General features: G+C 40.6%; 1 protein-coding gene across 2 annotated transcripts in view; it reads left to right on the top strand.

The window, feature by feature from the left end:
- LOC128436790 (protein kinase C alpha type) overlaps positions 1-24,661 on the top strand; it is a 132,525-nt gene that overhangs the window by 91,441 nt on the left and 16,423 nt on the right. Inside the window, exons 9-16 of one of the 2 annotated variants that reach the window (XM_053418645.1) lie at positions 1,045-1,074; positions 3,518-3,661; positions 3,742-3,915; positions 5,516-5,607; positions 6,019-6,081; positions 6,508-6,646; positions 18,766-18,846; positions 20,340-20,447. In XM_053418645.1, coding sequence (XP_053274620.1) covers positions 1,045-1,074; positions 3,518-3,661; positions 3,742-3,915; positions 5,516-5,607; positions 6,019-6,081; positions 6,508-6,646; positions 18,766-18,846; positions 20,340-20,447 — 831 coding nt within the window. The remainder of the gene's footprint in view (positions 1-1,044; positions 1,075-3,517; positions 3,662-3,741; positions 3,916-5,515; positions 5,608-6,018; positions 6,082-6,507; positions 6,647-18,765; positions 18,847-20,339; positions 20,448-24,661) is intronic. The other variant, XM_053418646.1, reaches the window with a different exon arrangement.

Consider the following 24,661-nt stretch of genomic DNA (forward strand, 5'->3'; position numbering starts at 1 on the left):
GAAATAAGAATAAGGAAAGAATAGAGCAAACCGATATTAGTCTAATTAATCAATATACTTTTAATAACTCACAAAATTACAGACATTTTTTTATGAAATTTTAAGCACAATTGGATTTGTTTAAACTGAATTTGTACAGTACGTGGAGCATGTGGCACATTCATGAATATCGTGTATATTTGAATCAAGTGAGAGTATACTTATTTGTCTTCACTGCTTCCTGTTGCTCAGAGTTTGTCAGAGGGTTGTTAGTAAATCCTAGAGGCTGTACCGCTCACTGTGGCTTCTGTGTGTGTGTCTGTGGGTCACTGCCTGTCTACATGTTGTGAGCTTATTGTCACTGTAACTGCAATTATAACCTGGATGTGTATGGTGAAAAAGGTTTTATCATCTTCCTGCTTGCTGAGGCGTTGTGTGTCATAGTTTCTTCATCTACCTGCAAACATCATGTTGTATCTTCACACCAGGAAGGAATGAACTGCATATGTAGTCCACACTTCGTATAAAGGGTAACACAACCAATAATGACCACTAGATGTCAGCATTGAATAATGAGGAGGTCCAAAATAATGAGGAGCCCTGTTATTTCCGTGTGTCTGTGAGTTGTGTGGGTTCGCTTGTCTTTCTGTGGTTGTGTTTGATACCATTGTCGTGAGGACTTTTGTGTTTGTGTGTGTGTGTCTGTGTGTAATATGCAAGGCCATAATCAGTAATATTTTATGTTTTGGTAATATAAAGTAATTGTTTACACTTAGATGACGATGTCTGGTTTGGGATTCTTGCTTTTTAAGAGCAAAAAATTGTTGATTAAATGTTCTGTGTTCCATTTCTCTGCCTCACTAAACGTTACTGTATTGTAACAGTGACTCTTATAATGGCAGCACTGAAAACCTCTACTGGACTGAGAGCCACAGTTTTCTGTTGGTCTGTGTGTACGAGCTATATGCTCCTATTACCCTCCTCATCTCTATATAAACCAGCTGCCTGTACTCTTGTGTACTAAGTGAGTCAGCTCCTTTGGCTCCCTTCTCCCTGTGGTTTCAGGACAAAGCAGATTGGGCAGACTCTGATCAGGTGCGTCTTACAGGAAGGAAGTAAGGCTGCTTCTCGCTCGGCTCGGCTCGGCTCGGCTCAGCCAGGCTCTTTTCACTGCCTAAAAGCTCAAAGGTGTGCTGTGGTCTGGTGCGGTCTGCTATGCTTGGAGTTTTTTGCTGCTGCTCACCCAGATTAGGTGCAGTCTAAGGCGCCATTAACCAAACTAAAGCTGCTCAGCATTTGGTCCTCTGAAGTTAAATGTCCTCATGTAATCAGGATTTTTTTTGATCCATGAAGGGGAAACGTGATAAAGATTTGACATTAGTCTGTTGCCAGGAAACAACAATTATATCCTGTTTCCTATTCCTCAGGATCACGGGAATAGGTTTAGAAACCATTTTCTCACCACACATTAGTTGCTCTTTGACAGAGTTTTCTTTTATGGATCTTTGTCACTATGTAGTGTAGTTGTTAGTTATGCTTTGTTGATAATTAACCTCTGTCTGTTGAAGGTGACGAATGCTCATAAGGGTAATTCATGACTTCCATCTTCCTACACTGATTAGTAGATTATGATCCTCTATATCCAGGTAAGAAACGTGGACAATTTAGCGTAGGTTAGTTAACTTCCTTGCTGCAGCTGAGCAATATGATTTATTTGTGGCATGTAGAGATAGGAGATGTCCCTGTCAGGGTTCAGCATGATTTGGATTTGTTTGTGCCCTTGGCTTAGTGTGACAGCGTGGTGTGTTTTTTGCAGAAAGACAGTAAAGTGCAGAAAGGTGTGTCATGTGATCTTTGTTTATTATTCAGACTGTTTCGAAGTTGTACGTTTTTCAGCATAATGCTCTGCAGTTTTCTAGCAAGCCTCTGGACGCATCTTGCCCTGTCAGAGATTGAGCATGAGCTTGGCATGAGGGGAAAACATAGAGAATCTTTTTCCATATTTCCAAATGTGCCACTAGGTGGCATCCTTTCCTTTACTCGCAGCCACACAAAGCTCTCCTAGTTAGTGCAGTTCCATGTAGCCCAATTACAACAATAGGAATAGCTTTGATAGATAAAATAGGTTAAGTAAGTGAAGATGTATTGATTCCTGCTGGAGAAAGTCACTTGTTACAGCATCACATGGTTCAAATGAGGGAGACAAGAGAACATTTGAATGTATAAATTTGAAAGAAATACAATTTCGATTAAGTTAAACAAAGGTACAGAGACTATGGACATAATATACATCTTTCACTACAGACAAAATATTATTTGTAGAGAAAGATACTTGAGTATGATAGGATGAGACAGAACAATGTTCATTGTGCACTAGTTTAAGGAGATATTGAAATATAGGTATACAATTTATGGATATAGATATAATTATAAATCAAGGTATGATATAAAATATTAATGAGTTTAAAATGTTGTCTTATATGTAGATAAAAATGCATCATTTCCCAGTTGAACTATAAAAGTAATTCAGTATATAAAACAAATCAATAGGACTTTACCAGAAAATAAGTCAGAAGTCATAATTTCTGTCTGTTTACATTTTTTCAAGTCTCTTTAAAATATGTCAAGTGAGATGTAAAAGACATAGATCGATGTTTATTATTCATCATTTTAATGCAATTTAAATTATGTAAAAATCCTTTGAAACATAAAATATAATTTGACATTTAGTTCACCAGTCTTTGCCTCATGTTTTCACTGGAAGGTTATTAAAGCATGTCCTCTCATGTTGATGCACCTTGTGTCAGTCGATTCTCTCCAGGTCTTTAAATCAAAATGGGAAAAGGGTTTGAGGCTTTTACTTGGTGTAAACATCCGTCACCATTAAAAGTGATCCTCCTTTTAAGCTGACATTAAAAGCCAGTCCTGAGGGTATTATTCATTTTACTGAATGTTTATGACGACTGGGTCACAGCTCCAGCTCTTTATTGGTCAAAACCATAACAGAATCGCTGGCGTAAATAAAACGTTACATATCCTTTTGTTTAGCACATTTAATTAAATTGAATCTGTGTGTGTACGTGTGTGAGTCATTTATTTGATCACATCTCACTGCAGTTTCATTCCACCCTCTTAATTTTGAATGTGCATCATTTTACATAAGAACTATGAGCGAGCAAATAAACAGTGTGTGTGTGAGAGAAAAATTACCCAAAGCTTTTAAGTGTCATTTTAGGAATGAAGTTAAAAGATCTGTAATCTATATTTGTATTACACTTAGTATAATTCATTGATCATTAGTAATTGGCTTAAAAAAGCAACCAAAGAAATTAGAGAGTTTGGTCTGGAAATATAACGCATTACAAAACAAAACAAGATGATACTTTAAAGAGTTGCTTCTGCATCTTTGCAATCTGATAACTTTTCAAATAAGCTCTACATTCTCGAATCAACTACACACTGCAGCTTTTCTCTCTATGTGTGTGACCGTTAAGATGTGTGTTTCTCACACGCCTCATCTTCTGTGCCCTGAGTGCAGAAGGCCAAACTAGGCCCAGGTAAGAAGCTGATTGACGAGACGGACGACACCAACCCCGACCGCCTGCCATTCAACAGCCTGGACCACGTCAAACTGGACGACTTCGCCTTCCTGGCTGTGCTGGGGAAGGGCAGCTTTGGCAAGGTGGGGCATCTGAACTGACATCAGCTCTCAGTGTCACTGGTCGGAAGACGTCTCTGACCGATCTCTCCGTTTCCCTGAAGGTCATGCTGGCAGAGATGAGGAACACTGAAGAGCTGTACGCCATCAAGATCCTGAAGAAGGACGTGGTGATCCAGGACGACGACGTGGAATGTACCATGGTGGAGAAGAGAGTTCTGGCCCAACAGGACAAGCCGCCCTTCCTCACACAGCTGCACTCGTGCTTCCAGACTGTGGTAGGTAAAGTGCTCCTGGGCCCACACCAGGACAAGTCACCCCAGCCAGGCTCAGGTCCAATTAATTCACATGGGGCTTTTAGTGAAACACATTACTCATCGAGTGATGAAGAGAGCAGTAGAATAAAGAAAAAAAGAAAAGAGGAGACAAACAAACCCAGATTAAAGGCTGAGGTTTGTTTGTCTGTGTGTTTGTGTATGTGTGTGTGTGTGTGTGTGCGTGCTTGTGTGTGTGTTAATGCACTTGCATAGACTTTGAGTCATACTAAAGCCAGACCACACAACCTGAGAGCATGTTCTCTACAAGTGGAGGGACGTGCTGGCATACATACAAGTGCACACACACACACAGAGGCATGCTTTGAAGCATACGCACATTTCACTTTTTTATGAAAACATAATGCCTCCGGCCACCGGCTGTTGCTGGCGGTTTCTGGTTGCCTGTCCATCTGTCCGTCCTTCCCATTATTCAAATTTGGAACAAACTTTCAGTTGGACTCACGTTCGACCTCACAAAACATGGCCCAGGAGCCCAAAAACATGTCAGGTTTTGACCATCTCTACCTGGACTCATGGATTAACTAATCCGATTCCAGTACTCAAAGGTCAAAGGTCATGTTGGCCTCATATGAGCCTGTAAAAAAAATATATGTAGACTGATTCTGCAGTGGTTGGCTGACTGGAACTGGTTTCCAAGGCTGGTTTATTTGCAATAAGCTGTCATATTCACACAGACTGCAGCCAAAAACACTTCCATGTATGTCTACGGAATCTTGAACACTCCAATGCAGATACATTTCCCTTATTCTTTTCATGATGTCACAGACAATAACATCTAATGTTTTCTTGTTGACTGGTGGTGTATCCACACTGGTTTTGTATGATGGTCTCCTTCATTACACGAACAAACATCTGGACTTGGAGTTTTTTAGTTCTTGGAATTGAAAAACACTGGACACTTTCTTCAGCCCTTGTTCATGGCCCCTTCATTACACACATTTTATTCCAAATGAAAACAGATCAGCCATTAGCTGAAGCACGGAACCTGTTGGTGCCTCAGCTGGTGGTTCGACTGCAAAGCTGAACCAGGCCAAGCTGGACTGCCGATCAGAGCTTTAGCAAAAGGAGGCGGACAGAGGGCACAGGACACAGCTAACAGTGTGTGTCTGTTGTGGGTCTGTTGTGGGCCAGTTTGTTGTACTTTTGCCCTACTAGTATGGGGCCATCAAACACAGCCACACGAGGGTGGGGCCAATCTAGTCATGGGCTGCGGGGGTCCACCGCTGTTCAAGAAGATAAAGGGAATATTTCCTGACAGATGTCTGTGTTGAGTGTTTTCTTTTTTCCCCATGAATCGCTTTGTTGTGGGCTTTCCAGGTCACCTTGTCATGGAAAGAGTAGCAACAACTCAGATCGACTCAGACAGCAGGGCTCGGGGAGACTGGAACACTAGGCTGCATCCTTCTGCTGCGGAGCTTTGACAGCAAAGACAAATGATTTTGTGGGACCTGCTATTTAGGGTTAAATAATGTTTTATAATGTTTCATATTTTTCTTTAAATCTGAATCTCTCCCTTGTTTCTCTCTCTGAATGCCCACAGGATCGTCTCTACTTTGTCATGGAGTATGTGAATGGGGGAGACCTCATGTACCACATCCAACAAGTGGGGAAGTTCAAGGAACCTCAGGCAGTGTAAGACATTCCAGTTTAACATCATTAAGATAATGATAAGATAAGATAAGATAACACAGCACAACATAACATATGTGACATACAATTTTTCTTTATTAGTCCCACTGTGGATAAATGTACCATGTTGCAGTAGCAAAAAGGGAAATATCGTGTACACACTTAGAGTTATTACAAAAGTAATGAATACAACACACATATAGAATGTAAACAGAATCTTTACAATGTAAATTTGATAGGAAATTATGATTGCACGCTTACATTTGTAAAAAAAAAAATGAGTGAGTTATGTAAAGATATAAGCGATGGATGTGTTGGAATTATTTATTGATTATAGAAATTCTTTCATTAAGTATTGTCACAGTGGATTTTCCTTATTGATGAGACTCTGTACATGTGTGGTTGTTATTGCAGGTTCTACGCAGCAGAGATCGCTGCCGGTCTCTTCTTCCTGCACAATAAGGGAATTATCTACAGGTGACTATCAATTAGTTTACACAGCTACAGAGCATTTTGTTGTTGTTGTTGTTGTTCCTCTTCTTCAGGTGGCAACCAATGTCAAGGTGCATTACCACCACCTACTCTGTATATCACATCCTGCTTCATTCTTCTTCCCTGCTCGGTGGGAGAGGGGAAAGCCATCTCTTGTTTATTCTTCAAAGTCATCGGTTACATTTAAAGTCGTAATTAGACATTTTCTGATATATCAAATGTCTGTTTTTCCTGCAACTTATACCATTGCTGCAGTTGGCCACCCTGCAGTGAATTATCTTTCTTTGGTTTTCGTTTTGATGAAAATACCCAGCAGAGGCAGCAACAGCAGCAGCAGGGGTTTCTCAATAGGTAGTTACTAAAAGCAGACTGATGGAAATACTTTTGCAATAAAGGTGTGTACTTCCCTAGGGATCTGAAGTTGGACAATGTGATGCTGGACTGTGAGGGACACATTAAGATCGCAGACTTTGGCATGTGCAAAGAGAAGATTTCAGAGGGAGTGACCACGCGCACCTTCTGCGGCACTCCAGACTACATAGCCCCAGAGGTAAGCAAGGGTCACCACAGGGAGGTGTGTGTGTGTGTGTGTGTGTGTGTGTGTGTGTGTGTGTGTGTGTGTGTGTGTGTGTGTGTGTGTGTGTGTGTGTGTGTGTGTGTGTGTGTTGTGTGTTGTGTGTGTGTGTGCGGGTGCATGTTTAGATGCATGACGTCATTGCAGTCACTGTCTGGTCTGAGCCTGTGTCACCCTTGTGCTCCAGATTAAGGTCACAGCCTCAGGACACATGCCCACACATACACACACACACACACACACAAACACATGCACACACACATTTGCAAGGTCACACTCACATATGCGCCAGCCTTCTGATGATGTGAGCATCCCAGTCACAGAGAGAGACACACCAGTGTTTCTGTTGAACAAACTCAACCCAAACATTTGAGCTGGGCTTCTTATTCGATTTTGCTGGGTGGCAAAGGCCCCATTTTAAATGGAGTGAATTCATGACAACTCTTCGGTTCAGGTGACTAAACTTGAATAATAAAAAATGATTATGAAAATAATATTCCATATCTGCCAGTTGACCTGCCTAAGCACATTGGTCCTGTAATTAAATCAAAGCTTAAGCTAAATGGAGGTGACATCACATTGGCACTGCCCGTGATTCAGGAGATCTGAAAACAAGGCTGTGGATCTAGAATTCAGTTCCATTTCTGTGTCTGTGCGTCTGATTATCAGTACGTCTCTTAATTGACCAAAAATAGAAACAATCAAAGTCCGATGCAGCAATTCCCAGCACTTCATATGCACTTCTTTGAGTTAGTGCCACTCTCTGGCCACGTTATCGATCCTCTCTGAAACCCTCTCTGACGGACTGGAAGGTTAATTCATGTGCTAACATGCTGTGACCGGTCAGAGTCAGACTGACAGTAATGCACCAGCCAGGCCCTGACACAGCAGGAGGAAGAGCAGCTACTCCTCTCATAGGCAGGACGCACATTTCATGTCACACACTTTAGGCCCGATCACCCATACATGATGGCCCACGGTCACATGCATGATGCATCACATGCACAGGGTTCTGCACATACACACACAGATGCACGTCTATACGAGAACATGTTTTCAGGGGACTACTCCAGTCGTGCGCAAACTTGTACACACATGCACACCCTCAGAAACACTCCCAAGTGCAGGCTGACCATAGAACAGGAAGTTTTGACATGATCAGAGATAATCCAGGGACAGTGTAACTCAAATTGCATTTGACAGAAGGTTGTACTATTAATTATTTGACCAGCTGAATATGACCTCACATGCTTCATTTAATTGATTTGTGTGTATTCTTCAGATAGTAACTTTCATTTATTTAATATTCACATAAGCAGCTACAGCAGATTGGATATTATTTTACCTTGTTTTTCACGAAGATTTCAGAAGCTTGTTTCTTTTAATCTTGAAGCTGAAGTTTGTTGATCTTGAGTTTATTTTGATGTCAGTATTTTGCCGCTCTGAATCAGGAAAGCTGTCATACAATGTTCTCATATAATGTAGTGCGTGTTTTTATATGAGCTATTATGTGAGGTCACGTATGCAACATTGCTGCTTCGGTGGGTGAGAGGGTATCCTGGTTGGCAGCACACACACACACACACACACACACACACACACACACACACACACACACACACACACACACACACACACACACACACACACACGCTGGCACTGGCACACAGTTTTCGTTTTGTTTACTCTGACCTATATAGCCAGTCAGTGGTAGCTCCTGTCGGGGAAGAATACTCACACTAATGTGAATTTACACCTCACTGACTTGGACACAGAGAGAAAGAAGGGATCAAATAGAGAAAAAGAGAAGGGTAATAAGGTTTTAGAAAAAGAGGAAAAGAGCAGACTCTGATATGTGTGAGTGGGCACTGAAGGCAAGAAGCAAATAAAGTCCCGATGATGACTCTGTGCAGCGTTTCTGGAGAGCATTAGAGCTCATTAAGCTGTTTGGGTCTGGACATTTCCTTCTTTGTCTTTCTTGGCCCCTTTGGGAGTCCACACATTTCAGAATGATTCCGATTTTTACAATTACTGCGATCGACCGACGACTTCATTGGCTGCTGGTGTCCCATTGTGTGTTGTTTTTTTATTTAAGAGCATGGTCTTAAAGCTTGATAGCAGGACTTACTGATTTCTCGTTCAGATTTTTTAATGCTTTCACTAAAAACCCTACGCTCACAATCAAATAGCCCTCGCGCATTTTTTCATCAAATCTTCCGGATTTATTCTCTGCTCTCGTATTTTTTTCTTCTGCGCTTGGATCTTTTTTTCAACAAGTCCATCACATTTCCTGAACCAACAGAATGCCAGGTGAAGTGTTGACAAATGAAACCGTCCTGCAGATCCTGTAGATACCTTATGAAGATTTGACACCTGCAGGGGACGTGTTGAACACAACACTTAGAGAAAAGAGGGCGGCGTCTTTATAGGTTTTTTTAGCTGCTTGATTCAGCCCTATACACGAGATCTTTTATTTTGCCACTCCATGATAATCTGCTAGACTCCTGCTCGATGATGTTGTTCCTCCAGAGTGTGTTAATGTGTGCTAATACAGGAGCGGTACTTATAACGTCTAATAAACTCAGAGGTTAGACTTTCACAACCAGCGTTGATATTTAGAAGAGTGGCAAATAATGTGTCGGTTTTATTTGTTTATTCGTTTATTTCAAAGAAAACCCTTAAGTTCTCACAGTGTCATAACTTTAGAGATACTTTGCTCATTTATAATCAGACCCAATTATATTGCTTCAGGCGACAAGATTATGCACTATTCTTTCAGGATGCAGAGGTGTACAGTAGTTCCAGTTATGTTGCTAAAGAATGAATTATTCCTCAGAAAGTTTAAGGACTAGGAATAGAAACAACCCGAGTGATCACGGACCTGCCATCTGCACACATCCCACATGCAGTGGCAGCTCCATTTTACACTCTTTAAACACCCACTACTGAGCTCTCAAACCAATGTTTCCAGACCAGAGCTATTAGTAGTTTCACAAAATCACCTTATCTGTGGATAAGAGACGTGAGTGAGAAGAAGTCAGGGGGGAAGGAGGAGGTGAAAAAGAGGAAGTGAGAAGGAAGCAGCAAATGAGACAGAGGCTGACACTGATACTGAAGGCAAGAGTATTAATGAGTCAGGCATGCAAACTGTATAATGCCAGTGTCTCTCCTCTCCTCTCCCTTATTGCTATCTGTAATGGACCTCATATAGCAAATATATAGATATGTTTGGCACATCCGTATTTATTTTGACCATCGTGTCTGTAATGTTTCACTCATTAGCATTTCCAACTTCACGAAGTGGCTAAAGATGCTAAATTGCTAGTTGCCACCATCCCATATGAAAAGGTGTTTATCTGCTGTGCTTCCTGCATCGTAGGATGATCACGTAAACCCCAAAGCTGCTCATTAATGTCATTAGTGAATGAAACCAACCACAGCATACTGTACTGAGAACAGCCTTCAGAAACAGACCACTGAGGCATGGCCTGATGCCCACTGTATCTGCTCCACAGCACACACACTCCCCAGAGGAATCGGATAACAACAGCAAGGCGGATGTCCACGTTGCACCCTGGAACAGTGGTGCTTGTTAGGGTGGGGGGGTTTTGCGTTTTTCCATATGGAAGATGAGGGTTATAGGAGCACAGGTTAGTGCTTGTATGTGTCACACGTGTGTGTGTGTTTGTGTGTGTGTGTGCAGTGAGGAGAGTAGCCCTGAATAGCTTGCAGTCTGAGACAGAACTGTCAAGAAGCATTAAATCTAATGGGAGAGAGATTTCTGCAGACATGCCCATGCAAACGCACACATAAAAATACACACACACGCACACACACATCCACACATACATACCCACTTAAATAAACATTTAGATGCCCACACAGGCAAACGAAACATCAGCTGAACAATGGTATTATAGAGCAAAGATATTCAGAATCATACAGGTATTAAGTTAAATGTAAACAACGATAAAGACACATACACACAAACACACACACTCACACATTTGTACAGCAGGGAATCAACAGAGCTCCCCTGGCCAGAGGCTTTCATACAATAAGGGATGAGAGCAGGGAATGTCAGGCACAGGTCACACCAGTCCATTTTCCGTCCAACCTGCTAGGACAAAGGAACACATCAAGTATTTATCTGCCTCATGCAAAACAACAGAGCAGACAAACATGCAGGTGCATAATGAACAAGTAGAAAGCGGAACGTCTAGACTTAACGTGCGAGTGGAGAGCACAAAGGTCAGCGTGCCTGTAAATGTCCACTGGGGTTGTTGCAGACAGGCGATGGGTGGCAAGGGCAGCGAGTCACAGCAGTGTCACATTAGCACAGCGCTCAGCACGATGGCCTGAAACTGATCCAAGCAGTCGTGTTTCACTGAACTACATCTGTCCTTTCTGCCTCCTTCTTTCTTTTTGCCTCTCACTGACACTGAATCTGACTCCCCTCCCCTCCACTGAGGTTTAACTCTCTTTTTATCCTTCTTTATTTTATCAACAACAATGCTGACAAAAAATGATTAAACACCTGTGACATATAGTTACACAATAAATATGAATATATGGAATGGAATGGATCATTTCTTTTGATTTTAAAATAAAACAAAGAAGTCGCTGCCCCGTCTTCTGCTGGCAACAGTTTATCTCGCTGTGTGCTATAGCTGCACGACTTATTGTTTACTGCTAAAGAGTGAGTAGTTTTTTCATGTTCAGTATGGAGGTTTAATGTGCTAGCATGATGTCATACTCTAATAGCACAAATAGAAAATATGTTAAGGGGAATGCTGTTAGTTTTGAAGTAAGTCATAAAATGAACCACAAATTAGATAATTACTTTGACCTGCAGGTAGCACTAGATACAGATTGACATGGCATCAATAAAGACATTAGGCTCATTCACCTGTTATTTGTATAAGCCATTTTCACAAATCACAATTTGCCTAATAAATATTATATATATATAATAAATATATATATATATAATATTTAATTAATATCATTATCTTCATCTTTCCCCTCTCCCTCACTCACTCTCTCTTTGCCTCTTTCTGTCTCTCTGCCTCTATCTTTCATTCCCATGACACAAACCGACATGGCGCTGCAGATCTTCTTGTTATATTGACCTGATGTGTCTACACGCTTCACATGCTTATTTTCCTTATTGTACATTTTGCGAGAGAGACTGAGAGGTGGGTTCTTAGTGACAGTGCAACAAATATCCACATCAGGTCCTCGATGACGCTCCAGCTCATAGTTTACTCTGCGAGGGTTAAACGGTGTCATCTTAGAAAAGAAAAACAACTACATTTGCGTCATTAAAGACAGGGTACATCAGACCTATACTCACTGCTGTTATCTTAGCAGAGTTTTTTGCATTATATCGGATTCGTCTAATTTTAAAACTTTATTTTGTATCTATTCATAATCTTTTCCCATTACGATTATTCTGCTTTCAGTTCACTAGGACAAGTATTCCATTTAGGAATTTGGTATCCCTTTATGCACATATTAGAATATTTCAACAGAGGCAGTGCCGAGCGTATGTCTGAATTGCTTGGCAGCTGTCGGGTCAGAATGAAGGTCGGCATGATTCCTGCAGGAAGCAGCATCTGAACAGGCGAGCTCAGAGATCTCACACAGAGGGTTCTCCCACCATGGGGTCTTTGACCCACAAGCTAATTAAAAGCATTGAACCATGATGAGGGAAAGGGCCTTTTTCCAACTGCACCTTCCTGCCTTCTCACCAAAGAACTGAGGAAAGCCCAGGATTAAGTCTTAGCATGTCTCACCCTCTCTATGTTCGCTTTCATGTGAAGAAATCGGGATGCAAATCCTAAAACACTCTCCTCTCATGGATGTGCTTGTCATTTTAACATTGGGCTGTCACTCTATGTTACAACCTCCTTCTTAACCTCTTTCATGCTGATATGATCTGTTGGAGCTTATGCACGTTCACTGAAAGAACAATACGTGAGCTGCGTGTTAACCAGAGCTGAACGCCTCTCAGGATGTTGACGTTTTCTGAAGAATAGCCTCAGCAAAATAAATTGAACTGTAAATGCCACAACAACAAACACACATGACTTCAAACATCAGTTTATTCAAATAACTTTAAAACAGGGTAATGTGTTACACAAAATATATTTGATCTCTTTGCTTGATTTGAGTGAGTGTGTGCAGTTCGTTCAGTTTGCATGAGTAAAGTTACAGAATGCTTTTGGGCACGTCGCTGGGCATATTGTAGAGCAGGATGCCAGTGAAGGTGCAGAGGTTGCGATCGCTGTCTGCCCAGACCCAGGAGCCGGCTTCCATGTGCACGTCCACCCGGTCTCCTTTCTGAAGCAGCAGCACGACTCCGTTAGATCCGTTGTCGGTGACGTCAGACTCAGTTGCGTGTTCGGCAGTGCCCACGACAACCTCGCCGTTCTTGTACAGCAGCAAAAAGCCGGGGTTTCCTCCGTTAGCGTGAGAGTAGAGGGTGAAGTGGTAAACTCCATTGACCGGCGCAGTGAAGAATCCTGTACAGGAAGGAAGAGGAGGGTCAGTCTTTATGTGGGGGGGGAATCCAAAAGATCCTAAATGGTCAAGATGATTACTCGCTTAATGAGAAGCATCGCAGAATATAAGGGTTAAAGTTAAGAGCAGTTATAATATGCAAATAATTAGTTCAAAAGTTGGAAGATATACAATGTGCAATGTAATATGTTAACAGTTTTGTATCTTCTTATTAAATTATTAGGCTTTTGTGGATCGAAAGCCCTTTTCCCCAGTATTGTGTTTTATTGTGTAGATTAATTAAGCAAGCAAATACTTGGCCATTACCTGTTGTGGGATTGTAGCTGTCACCAATGTTAGTGATGACTTTCTTGTAGATGAGAGTGGTCTCAGTGTCAAATGGCCCAATGTGCATTTGGTTCTCTTCCAAAGCAGCCGAGAAAGCCACCTTATCTGTTGAAAAATACGTTGTTCCACATTGTTAAAATGGTTTTTCAGTGGTTATATTTCCTTAAAGAGGACGTAAAGTACACACAAATTAAAGCTACTGAAAGAGCATCTCATCTACATATTTTCAAAGTAAATATATTTACCTCCGGACACTGTCGTCTTCACCCCTTCCACTGCTGCAGCTGTTTGTTCAACCTTATTCTCCAGCTCCTCTTGCACAGTTTGACTTGTCTCCAGTTTGGCCTCCAGCTCTGTCATGAATATATATTAATCACAATGTGAGCTCAGCTTCATGACAAACAAACAAAGTGGAAACATGTCCAATACACAGTTTAAATACAGGCTGAATGATGTGCTTGCCTTGATCTGCTGCTTTAAGCGCCTCCATCTCAGCCTCTGTTTTTTCCAGCTTTGTGTTCATCTCTTGGCCTAAAATCTCTGCAGCATTAAGTCTAGCATCCAACTCTGTGGGAGAAATGGAAAGCTGTGACTTTGGCGACTTTGTAAAATATATTACTTAAATCGCTGCATAGAGTCACAAAGGAATATCTATATCGTGACCTTTATTTTTTCTCTCCAGAGCCTCCACTTTAGTTTCAGTAACTCCAAGGCGTGTGTTCATTTCCCTAGCCAGGCCCTGGTTGGCTTCTAATCTGGACTTGAACTCTAGTGGAAGATAAAATACAAAGATTATCCATGAATTCCGTCATTACATCTCGTTTAAATCATAGAAGGGATCAGATCGGTCATACAGGAGTGTTTCAATCACCCTAAACACTAACGAGAGGAACTAACAGAGTGGTGTAAGAAATGAGAAATGATTTAAAGGCTGTGGCATACAGGAAAGATTCCAGCATCTTTTCATCCCTTTGTCACAAACGATTCTAACAAAGCAGTGGATTAAAATTGTGGTTTGAAATGCTCTAAACTAACAAACCATCGAGCTCATGGAAAATTCATAGAAATTCCCAGTAGATAACTCAGCAAATTAGAAAGTTTACATATGAATATTTTATGCTCAAACTAAACTCTACCAAGTGTTGGTCCATCTTGGTTTACCTTGATCAACAGTCTTCAGCCCCTTCACCTCAGTCTCAGACTCTCACTGCTCTCCAGTCTGGACTCATACTCTAGGAGATAAATCTGGAATTCAGGCACCTGGTCTTGAGTCTTCTAGTGATAAATAGATCACTGATAAACATGCTAATGCAGTAATCTCTTCATGTGTTAATGCACCTTTAATTTTCGTCTGTAACTGTGCCACCAGGGCTCTTTGTGTCCTAGCCTCAACATCAACAGCGTTCAGTCTGGCCTCCAGATCTGCTCATTTCATTCAGGGAAAAAAACACAACACACATAGATAATTCCACAAGTAATTCCATCTCACATTTTGTTATTATAAAAACTGAAGAAATTCATAATTTACATTGATCAGCCGTCTGCAGAGCCTTCACTGCTGCGTCTGCATCCCCTAGTTTATTTGTCAGCTCCGTCAGTCTTGTGTTCAGCTCTATTTGTTAAAAATTAGTTCGTAAATACTTTATGACTTCAAGTATTCAGGTGAATATATATCATGAGGTGAGATTAGTCACTTTACTGGACACTAATAGGAAACTGGTTTGTTGCATTACCTCGACTGTCCTTTTGGAGTTTGTCCACTTGTTTCCTTTGCCCGTCTAAATCGTAGGCGTTCAGTCTGGCCTCCGTCTCTGCTTATTGAGAATGAGAAGAAGAGGATCATAATAGTAAACAAAGGAGTGGAAACAATGAAGTACAACATATGCTGATTCATAGAAAAAACACTTCTGATTGTATTCTTTTTTATACATGTATGTAAATGTACATTACCTGTGTACTGCCGCACAACTTGCTCTACCCGCTTCCTCTGCTCCTCCTCCTGCATCTCACTGATTCTCAGCCTGGTCTCATGGTCTGTTGTACATCATGGAAATAAAGTAATGAACAAATATACACACTTCACTAGGTAGTAATACACACCTCTCCAAAAATATAGGATTCAGACTAAACTATAAATGAAGGACTATCACTATTAAATATTGTTATATTGAGGATCGGATGAACGATGACATAGTTCAAGACACATGATACGTGATTGTTAATGTTTTTTCATTTAAATTCTATCCAGATGTACCTGTGAATCCTTTCTTCAGTGCATCCAACTGGCTCCAGATTTTGTCCAACAGGCTGTCATCGCCTGTCTTCTCTGTTCAGTAAATTACACCCAAAATATACAGTATGAGGGAAGGTGAGATGTTCAATCCCATTAAATAGGAGGCAGCAGGAAATGTTACATCCTCCTGCACATACCCTGCACTTTCTGAAGTTGCACCAGTTGCTCTTTGGTCTGTCACAGCTCATTTCTCTGATCGTCCAGCGTAGCCTTCATCTCTCTGAGCAGAGCGAAGGTGTCTCCCTCATCCTGACTACCTGTGGGGGCAGTGAACCTCTGCCCCAGGACGTTAGCCTCAGACAGGCAGCAGCCGAGCAGGACAAGAGAAACCACCAACATCCTTGTGGTCTGTGGAGCTGCGAAGCCTGGCGGGGTCTGCAGGAGCCACTTTTAAGCATCATTAGCCTGTGTGACAGATTATGCTAGGTCTGCATGTTGTTTACATGTAGTTGACCACCTGGAGTTCATGAAACATGTCCACCAGGGTCAAGGACAGTGGGTAGCAAGATAAGAGGGTTTTAAAAATACTAGAGAGCTGTGGAGAAATATTTACATGACTGCCCTGTAAATCTTATCTTCAAAAATGCAGATTGCAGTTCTTAGCTATTCAATTTTACACGTTTCACCCCCAAATATTACTTTAGCTAAGTACATTTACTCCGTTACTGTACTGTATTTTATTTAAATAGATTTCCCTTCTGGTAATTTTACAGATAACATTAGACTCCGCCTCCTGCAGCAGCACGATCACTGGTGCAGAGGAAACGCATGAATTGATTCAGCCATAAACATATATTATAATGAGAGTGTTTCCATTCTTTCTTTCATTTAACAGATTATACAGTAGGTACAGTTGATCTGGTAGATCATTGCATTGGGAGATACTTTCAGCAAGTACTTTTAATACTTATATATGAGTGTATGTATATTTAAAACCAACTACATGCTTACTTTATTTTATTGAAAAAACTATTAATTTGCTTGTTACTAATTGTGTTATTTGTTTTTTAAATTTCGCAATATTTTTATTTCAGTTTTCTATTATAAATACCAACTTAACCCTGAATGGGATTTTAAGGATTTGTCGAAAAGATATGAACAGCTGATTGATGAGTACAGGCCTTACTGATGTTACAGTCAACATTTTACACAGTAGATATTGTTTTATAAGAATCTGTATAAGTTATATGTATTCAGCTTTTTCCAGAGTTCCAGCTACATAGCCTGTGACATTAAATATGTGCTATATAAATCCTTTGTGCTCCTTTGAGTGACATTAAGAATGTCCAGTCTCGCATGTTTGTGTACATGCTTCCCTTAGAGTGTTAACGCGTGAGTGTTGTGCGTAACCAGCCGGCTCCCATCAGCCCTCAGGACGGCATCATGACAGCGCTGTGCAGAGCTGGAGGTTGTGTTTGTGTGACTGTTGTGTGTTTTCAGTGCGTATGTGGAATCCCATTGGTTGGGCTCCAAGCTGCAAAGGTTGTAGGGTGATACAGTTCAAATCTGCATTCACACACGTATGCAGTCATAACTAGAATGTTGCCCTAGTATGTGTTTGTGTGTCGTGTGTGTGCATGATCTAAAGATATGTGCGTGTTTGCTGTATGTGATCTTAGACTGCATGTATGCAGTGCACGTGATTAAGGAATGGAGTCTTCAGCGTGGCCTCGGCCAATGTCAGATGATCCCGCAGGAAATCATTGAGATAGTGTTTGTTGTGATGTGGCACAAGAAAAATAAAATGAAACTGATTCTTCATAGTTGAAACAGTCTCATGGGAAATCCACCGGAGATTCATCCACTCATTCTTTGTCTGTATCTCTTTTGTCTTTTTAGCATCATTGTACTTGCTATTAAATTGCCCCAAATATCACTAAAAAATAGGACTCTTATATGAAGAGTACAATTAAGGATGTCTCATCTTGAAATAGACATTTCTATTTAGATATTAAAAGACAGTATTAGGATGAATGACTTATTCCTAAAACCATTTCACCCAGATCAATAATCATTCTGCAAAAGTCAAAAATGAAGCACGACCATTTTAATCACAAAGAATGAATCAGAAACTCAGCAGCAGCATTAATATTTAGGACAGAAGGATTTCAAGATAGCCTGCCGTAAAGTGCAAGCCAGTAAGAGTTTTTAACTACAGCCACATCTTCCTATGAGCTGCTTTTTGTAGCTCTGATGAGCTGGTGTCTCACAAATGGTTAAACTCTTCTCTGTGTTTTGTTGTCTGCTTTTGCACCCACGCAACAAAAGCTGACTTGCTGTCAGAAGTTGTGAGCTTCCCCTGGTCTTTGTTCAGCTGTGGCAAGTGTGTTGTTGCAGGTGTTTTGAAAAGGGAGGCGATACTGGGGTCACAGCTGTGGCCGCAACTTTGCTTCACACGTTTCTTTGTCTGAATCGAATCCCTGTTTGAAGAGATGTCTGTGTGCTTTTTAAACCATTAATCAGGATTAGCAATGCTGCTCTTAAGCTTCATATATTTGTATTTGTTGCATTTTAACGCTTAAAGGTTTTTTTCTTGATCACTTACCAGTCCCACATCTAGAAAGAACTTTGAAAAATAAAAACTTAAGATTTTGAAAATTCACTGCATCAATCACTCTAACAGATGGCAGCAGGATTGATGACAGCCCGTTTTCAAATCCCTGTGGTTTAATCGTAGATAGAGTAAAGATATTTTATCGGAAGTGATGAAATATCAATTGATCTCAAATCAGAGTCAAAGCTCCAATGACAAATGTCCATATCATGCTTTTTGGGGAGGATTGGACTTTGGGTTGAGTTTCTAAACTTGATCACCAGTAAAGAGTAGCTCAGCTAATTATTCCTCCTCCACATGTCCGCAGATTGTTTTTTGGCCTATTTTTTTTTTTCAGATGGAGAATTATTTATCTGGCGTGAATTTCTGATCTTATTTATTCTTACTCCCACACAGATCATTGCATATCAACCATATGGACGCTCTGTAGACTGGTGGGCGTACGGAGTGCTGCTCTACGAAATGCTTGCAGGACAGGTGAGCGGTGTATAAGCACACACACACACACACACACACACACACACACTTATAATAGCTCCAACCGGTTGAAGTACCCTTACCCTAAAACCAAATCTTAACCCTCAAACAGTTGTGCCAAGACATGATCTCCTCAATTCCTGTCTCTGTGACTCACCACCACAGATTGTGTAACACACTGTGTGCAGTCAAACAGGGTCCAAGTTTACAATATATTCTGAAAATGGAGGACAGAAAGTGTGCATATGTGTCAATATTTATCATGAGAGCTGGTGGGAAGGTCTTGAGGAAACACCACCTGAGTACATGTGGGAATAAAGGGGGAGTGAGCAAACTGCTGTCGCATAATCGGTGGCGAGCAATTACATAAGGAGCACCGTTGTGTGTGTGTGTGTGAATGTGACTTGCAGTTTAAGTATTAACAGTTAAACACATTTGTAAAACTTGGAGCCAGGGTTTTAAACAGAATCACTGACTAACCAGCCATGGAGCTGCCTACATGGAGCAGATAAAACATTTTCATACTCTGCATTAAACAATTCCCTTTTGTCTTACCACTGGGAGGCCCACTCACAGTTTATCTGTTTATTTGTGGGGGGGACATGGTGTTCTGCCAGTGGACATGAGTCATCATTATGGACAGTATTCAAGGGGACATACCAATAATCTGCTGGCTGGTAAAGAAGTGACTCTTGTGGAAGTAAACATTCCCTCTGAAGAGAAGGATGGCATTTCCCTGCAGCTGAATAAAGCTCTTATGTATCAGTCTGCTTTCTTATGACCGTTGTATCTGCAGTCTGTGGTAAAATGCTTTTTAGCACCAACCTAAAAAAAAAAGAGATCCACACTTGACTGGAATTTATACTTAAAAACAAAATCATGACTTTTGTTGCAAAACAAACTGTAATTGCTTTAATGCAAATACTTAATCTGGAAATGTTGAGAAAGTTAAAACTTTCATCCGAACCAGTGTCACAGATTTCTTTATAAATTCACACATTAATTTAAAACATCGATTCTAAACCTTCATGCAAAAGACATAATTGACTCGATATTTTACATTTTAACCGTAACTTAATTATAAATAACTTGAATACAACCAAATATGCAGAACTTGAATAAAAGAAAAGAAGATTATTCTGTAAAATAAAGGTGTTCGTATTGTCTCATATCTGCAAACACAAACATTAACACCCATAAGCCTGTGAAAAGTTCAAAGCAACAGATTTTTATGGCTTTGATTGTCAATCGCTCAGGATTTTTTTATGGGTGTGTTTTTCAATTCCAAATGAATTTGAGAAAGTGTCAGCTTTTAAACAACTAACAGAAGTTCTAACCTATTTAGATGTCCCCCTCCTCTGTCCATCCATGTGAAATATAGGGGGAATTGTGTGTTTTTGTAATGAACTGCTGCTAAATGGTGACACTACTTTTCACCCTGTGATAATGGACGAAACACAAAAACTGATATTGTGTCCTTTCCCCTCCCCCAGCCTCCATTTGATGGCGAGGATGAGGATGAGTTGTTCCAGTCTATAATGGAGCACAACGTGTCATACCCCAAGTCCCTGTCCAAAGAAGCGGTCTCCATCTGCAAAGGGGTGAGTGGATGATGTCATTCTCAATCAGTATTTGTGGCCAAGCATGACTCAGGAACATCAATATATGTCAATCGATTCAGTTTCCATAAACACTTTGTACCTGCTGGTAGTGGTTTTGGTTTTCAGTTTCAGATAAATGCACGTACACAGTCTGATATGAAACCTGCCTCCTCCGTCCATTCTCCTGTTTAACTGGAACTGTTTTCTTTGCAAGCTTTTCCCACCTGAATTGAAAATCCTGTAAATCCGCATTTAAAGCTCCGTGTCTTTCACGCTCTTCAGTGAAGCCCAGATAACACAACTTCTCATCAGAGGGCTACAAGCCCTTCCCGCTCCTTCAGTTTCAGGGAGGGCTGCGTCACATGCTGCAGGAAGGCTTTTCTTAGCTTCCCGCTGTCAGATGTCGGATACGAGAAGTCTGGCACAATTTTCTGTAAGAACAAAGTGTGGACCCGTTTTAAAAAGTGTCTGGAACCGATTGGAACTGGAAACATTCCCACTCATTCATTATTAAAAAACTTAAGGGAAAACCTTTAGCTTTTCCAAAACTCTCCTCACAAGCACGACAAGCTTGGTGCTCTAAAGGTTTATTCCAAATGTCTGGTTGTATTTTTTTTTTTTTAATTAAGATAAATTAATAGATAGTAAACTATATCTTAGTAGATATATTGTATTTTGACCAATAAAACTGTTAAGGACAACTTCTTATGTTCTTTGGGAGATGAAAAAACATCTCTGTTATTTGTTATAGCAACTGACCACCAGAATATATTACAGAAAACAGTCTTTGACATTGACCATGTGCTCGTGTTGTAGTGAAGTTACAGAAAACTTCTCCATATCACACTGGCTTTATGTAAAGACAGGACAGTTAACTTCGACAAGTCCTTTTGGACCATTTGGAGTGGGCCAATTGCCTTGTTACTAATAATTTATTTTCATTTAGCTTGGGAGCAGATAACACAAAGTTACAATAACACCTAAAGGAATTAGGTAGAATTTGGTCATCACCTTCCCACGTTTTAAAGAAAAATCACCTTTGCTAACATGACAATATCGATATTCCAGTATTATATCAGTTATGCTACCATTGACTGCACATTGCTTGTTTGACCTTCATTGACACTTTACATGTATCACTCAGAGGGCAGAAAGAAACATTGGTTAACATGCTCCTCCTCTGGGGAGCTGATGTACATTAAATATGGAGGAATATTGGCACTGACAACAAGAGGGTCACCTTTGGATGATTTCGTCTATAAATGATGACAGTTGTTTTAGAAATTGTTCACTTCAGTTGCAACAGAACGGCTGTTTCAATTCCCCTGCATTTTGCTGTCCGATCCTTGAAAAAAGGCTCATAGTAAAGACTGCCTATATAAAGCAGGTTTACAATGTTATACTTGTGTGTGTTTATATAAGGAGGTTCATAGTGAGAGTAGTAGTTTTATTTCTGTCCTGAGGCAGCGCAAAGTCAATGAGCTGTGAAATAATTCGCTTAGTCTCCCTGTCCCTTCCTCAACTTGTTTTCTCTACGTGCCTCTTCTTCCTTTCCTCTTTACTTCTCTTAGCTGTGTGTGTTTTTGTGTTTGTGTGTGTGTGTGTGTGTGTGTGTTTGTGTGTTTGCCTTGGTCTGAGCGGAAGTCCTTGTCTCAACCCATGTTAGGCATAGCTCCAGCACTTCCCCTTAATGGATACATAGTGCTTGTCAGCAGACTGACCCACAAACGAAAAAGAGACAGAGAGAGAGAAGAGAGAGTAGGAAAAAAGAAAAGAGAGAATAGTTAGACGGAGATAAAAAAAGGAAGGTAGAAACAGGAGAAAAATAATAGAGCGAGGAATGTATCTTGAAAAATTATGCTAATACAGAAAAGGGCAATAAAGGAGGAAAACAAAAACAGTAAAAAGGAGACAAACTATATAAAATTGCTGTAATAGCAAGTGGACTTTTATTGTGTAGGACCTGGAACTGTTCCTATAGAGTCTCTTTTCTAAGTCGGCCCATATATCCTGTACAGTTCATTATATTTCAAATAGGTCACCGATGTAGCTACACATTCATCTCAGTAATGGGATGTTACCTAGGGATCATCCATTTTAATGTTGTTGTATTTCATAATGAGAACTGGGGAAAAAAATGAACTTGAGGCAGGTTTGCATAAAAAGCTTTTTTCTCGGAATGCACCCTTGGTTTATCCTTGAGTGTTGAAATAAAGAAAAGATTGAAGCATACGGGTTCATGTCCTGATTGATGTCTTCATCTATCCCAATTGAGCCATAGGTTTTTAGTTTTATTTTCCCTAAAGAAGGTACAAATTTAGCCTTTTTATCTTTTGCTTCAAGATATATGATGTGTGTTTTACAACTCTGTGGTGAACTCAACCCACAGTTATATGTGTACAGACTCTCCACTGACTTAAATCTCTTTTACAAAAATCTCTTTACTAAATTTGTGGGTATACAAGTTTTTTCAAACACACCTAAACCTGCTATAATACCAGATCAAACTATGTCAGCAGTCAAGTTCATTTAAGGTTTTTTATTGCCAGCAGCAGAAGCAAAACAACTTCAGAGAGAGCCTGGCCAAAATAACAAACAAAACTCATCCCTAACTAGAACCAGACATACTTCTGTCTTACTAAAGGAAAGGTACAAAAACTCAACCTCCCTGTCAGCACTGAAACAGGAGAAAACTGTGTTGGAACAAAATGGCTACTCTCCCCTAGAGCTTCCTGGCTAAGGGTCTCACAAAGAATCACCAAACTAACAAGAACAGGTAAGGGATAACAAAAAGGTTCAGTGGTACACGCAGGCATACAGCTCAATCAGTACATTCACACAGGCAGTGGATTTAGCAAGACAAAAGCTCCTCAGCTTTATACTCTCCAGCTTGATCAGGGCTCCAGGTGAATGGAGGCACCGCCCACTGAAGAGGCGGAGCTGAGGATCTGGAGCTGACTGAAGCCTCGGAGCAACACACACACACACAACAGCATCAGAACAACATTTGTATTCAAACACAAGCAGAAAAATCAAACGTACGTCATTATCCATCCTGCTGGTCCAAAATAAAATAAATAAAAAGAATTGGACTTGATTGTTGGGTTGACACGGTGACAGTCCAGCAATCGGCCCCTTTCAGGACATTTGAAGGTGTGAGTTGAGTCACTTTAAAGGTGGCAGGCAGCCTGTGTGTTTGCAGCAAGAGGCCTTTTCACCCTTCACTGACAGTCCTGCGAACGGACAGAAAGCTGCAAATTACATTTTTCTTCCTCCGGCACAACTGTGTGAATTACTCTGCCAGCTTGGTTTAGATGTGACCCAGCCGATTGCCTGCCTGTCAAAGGGCTTGTATCAAGAAAACTGGCCTGTGTTGTAAAATCTGTGACAACCAGCTGCTCAAAGATATCAGTCCCCTAAATATCCCTGATGAAGTGATACAAATTCCTGGATGTCGATCTTAAATGAGTCTTAAGACTGGAAGTGTGCGTTTCTGTCTTTGGTCAGAAGCTGTAGATAAATAATCAAATCAGCCTGTTATCAATATGTCTACAGTTCAGGAGAACAGTCTAGGTGACTGAGCAGCACCTGAAAGATCAGGGATTTAAGTGGAGGCAAAGCAGTCCTATGTGCTGCAGCCTCTGTCTGGGAATACAGACCTGCATCTTCTCTCACTGTGGGCAAACCTCTCAGGAAGCCTATACAAGCATTTAAACAAGCTCAGTCTAACAAAGCACGATTTCCATAAAAGACTCTGTGACATGAATAAAATAATTTGACCTCGGTCTGAACACTGAAACTCACCGGGCTCTATGTCCATCTCCAAATTACTCCTTTACCTTACTTAGAAAATATATCCGCACAAATCGTTGTACTGAGGTAATTCAAAACATTTATTTAATTAGTATAAGTGGTAACAATTCATATATACGCACAGATAGTGGTAACGTTTCATTGTGGGTAGAAATTGCTTTAAGGCATTTAAAATAGTGAACAGGCCGTTCTCCAGGTCCACTCTCCAACTGGAAGTGTAACAAACTAATGTTTAACCTATTATTTGTACATGTTCATCAAGATAATGTCAGTAAGCTCTGTCTTATTTTCACCGGGACAGATTTAGTTGTTGGTTATGTTTCCTGTGGTTGATTGTTTTGTCTTGGGTTTGTGTTTTTAACCAAGTGCAGATTGTGTCCTCACGTTGTCTGTAGTGCGAC

This window comes from Pleuronectes platessa, chromosome 3, assembly GCF_947347685.1.
Source record: "Pleuronectes platessa chromosome 3, fPlePla1.1, whole genome shotgun sequence".
Lineage (NCBI taxonomy): Eukaryota > Metazoa > Chordata > Actinopteri > Pleuronectiformes > Pleuronectidae > Pleuronectes > Pleuronectes platessa.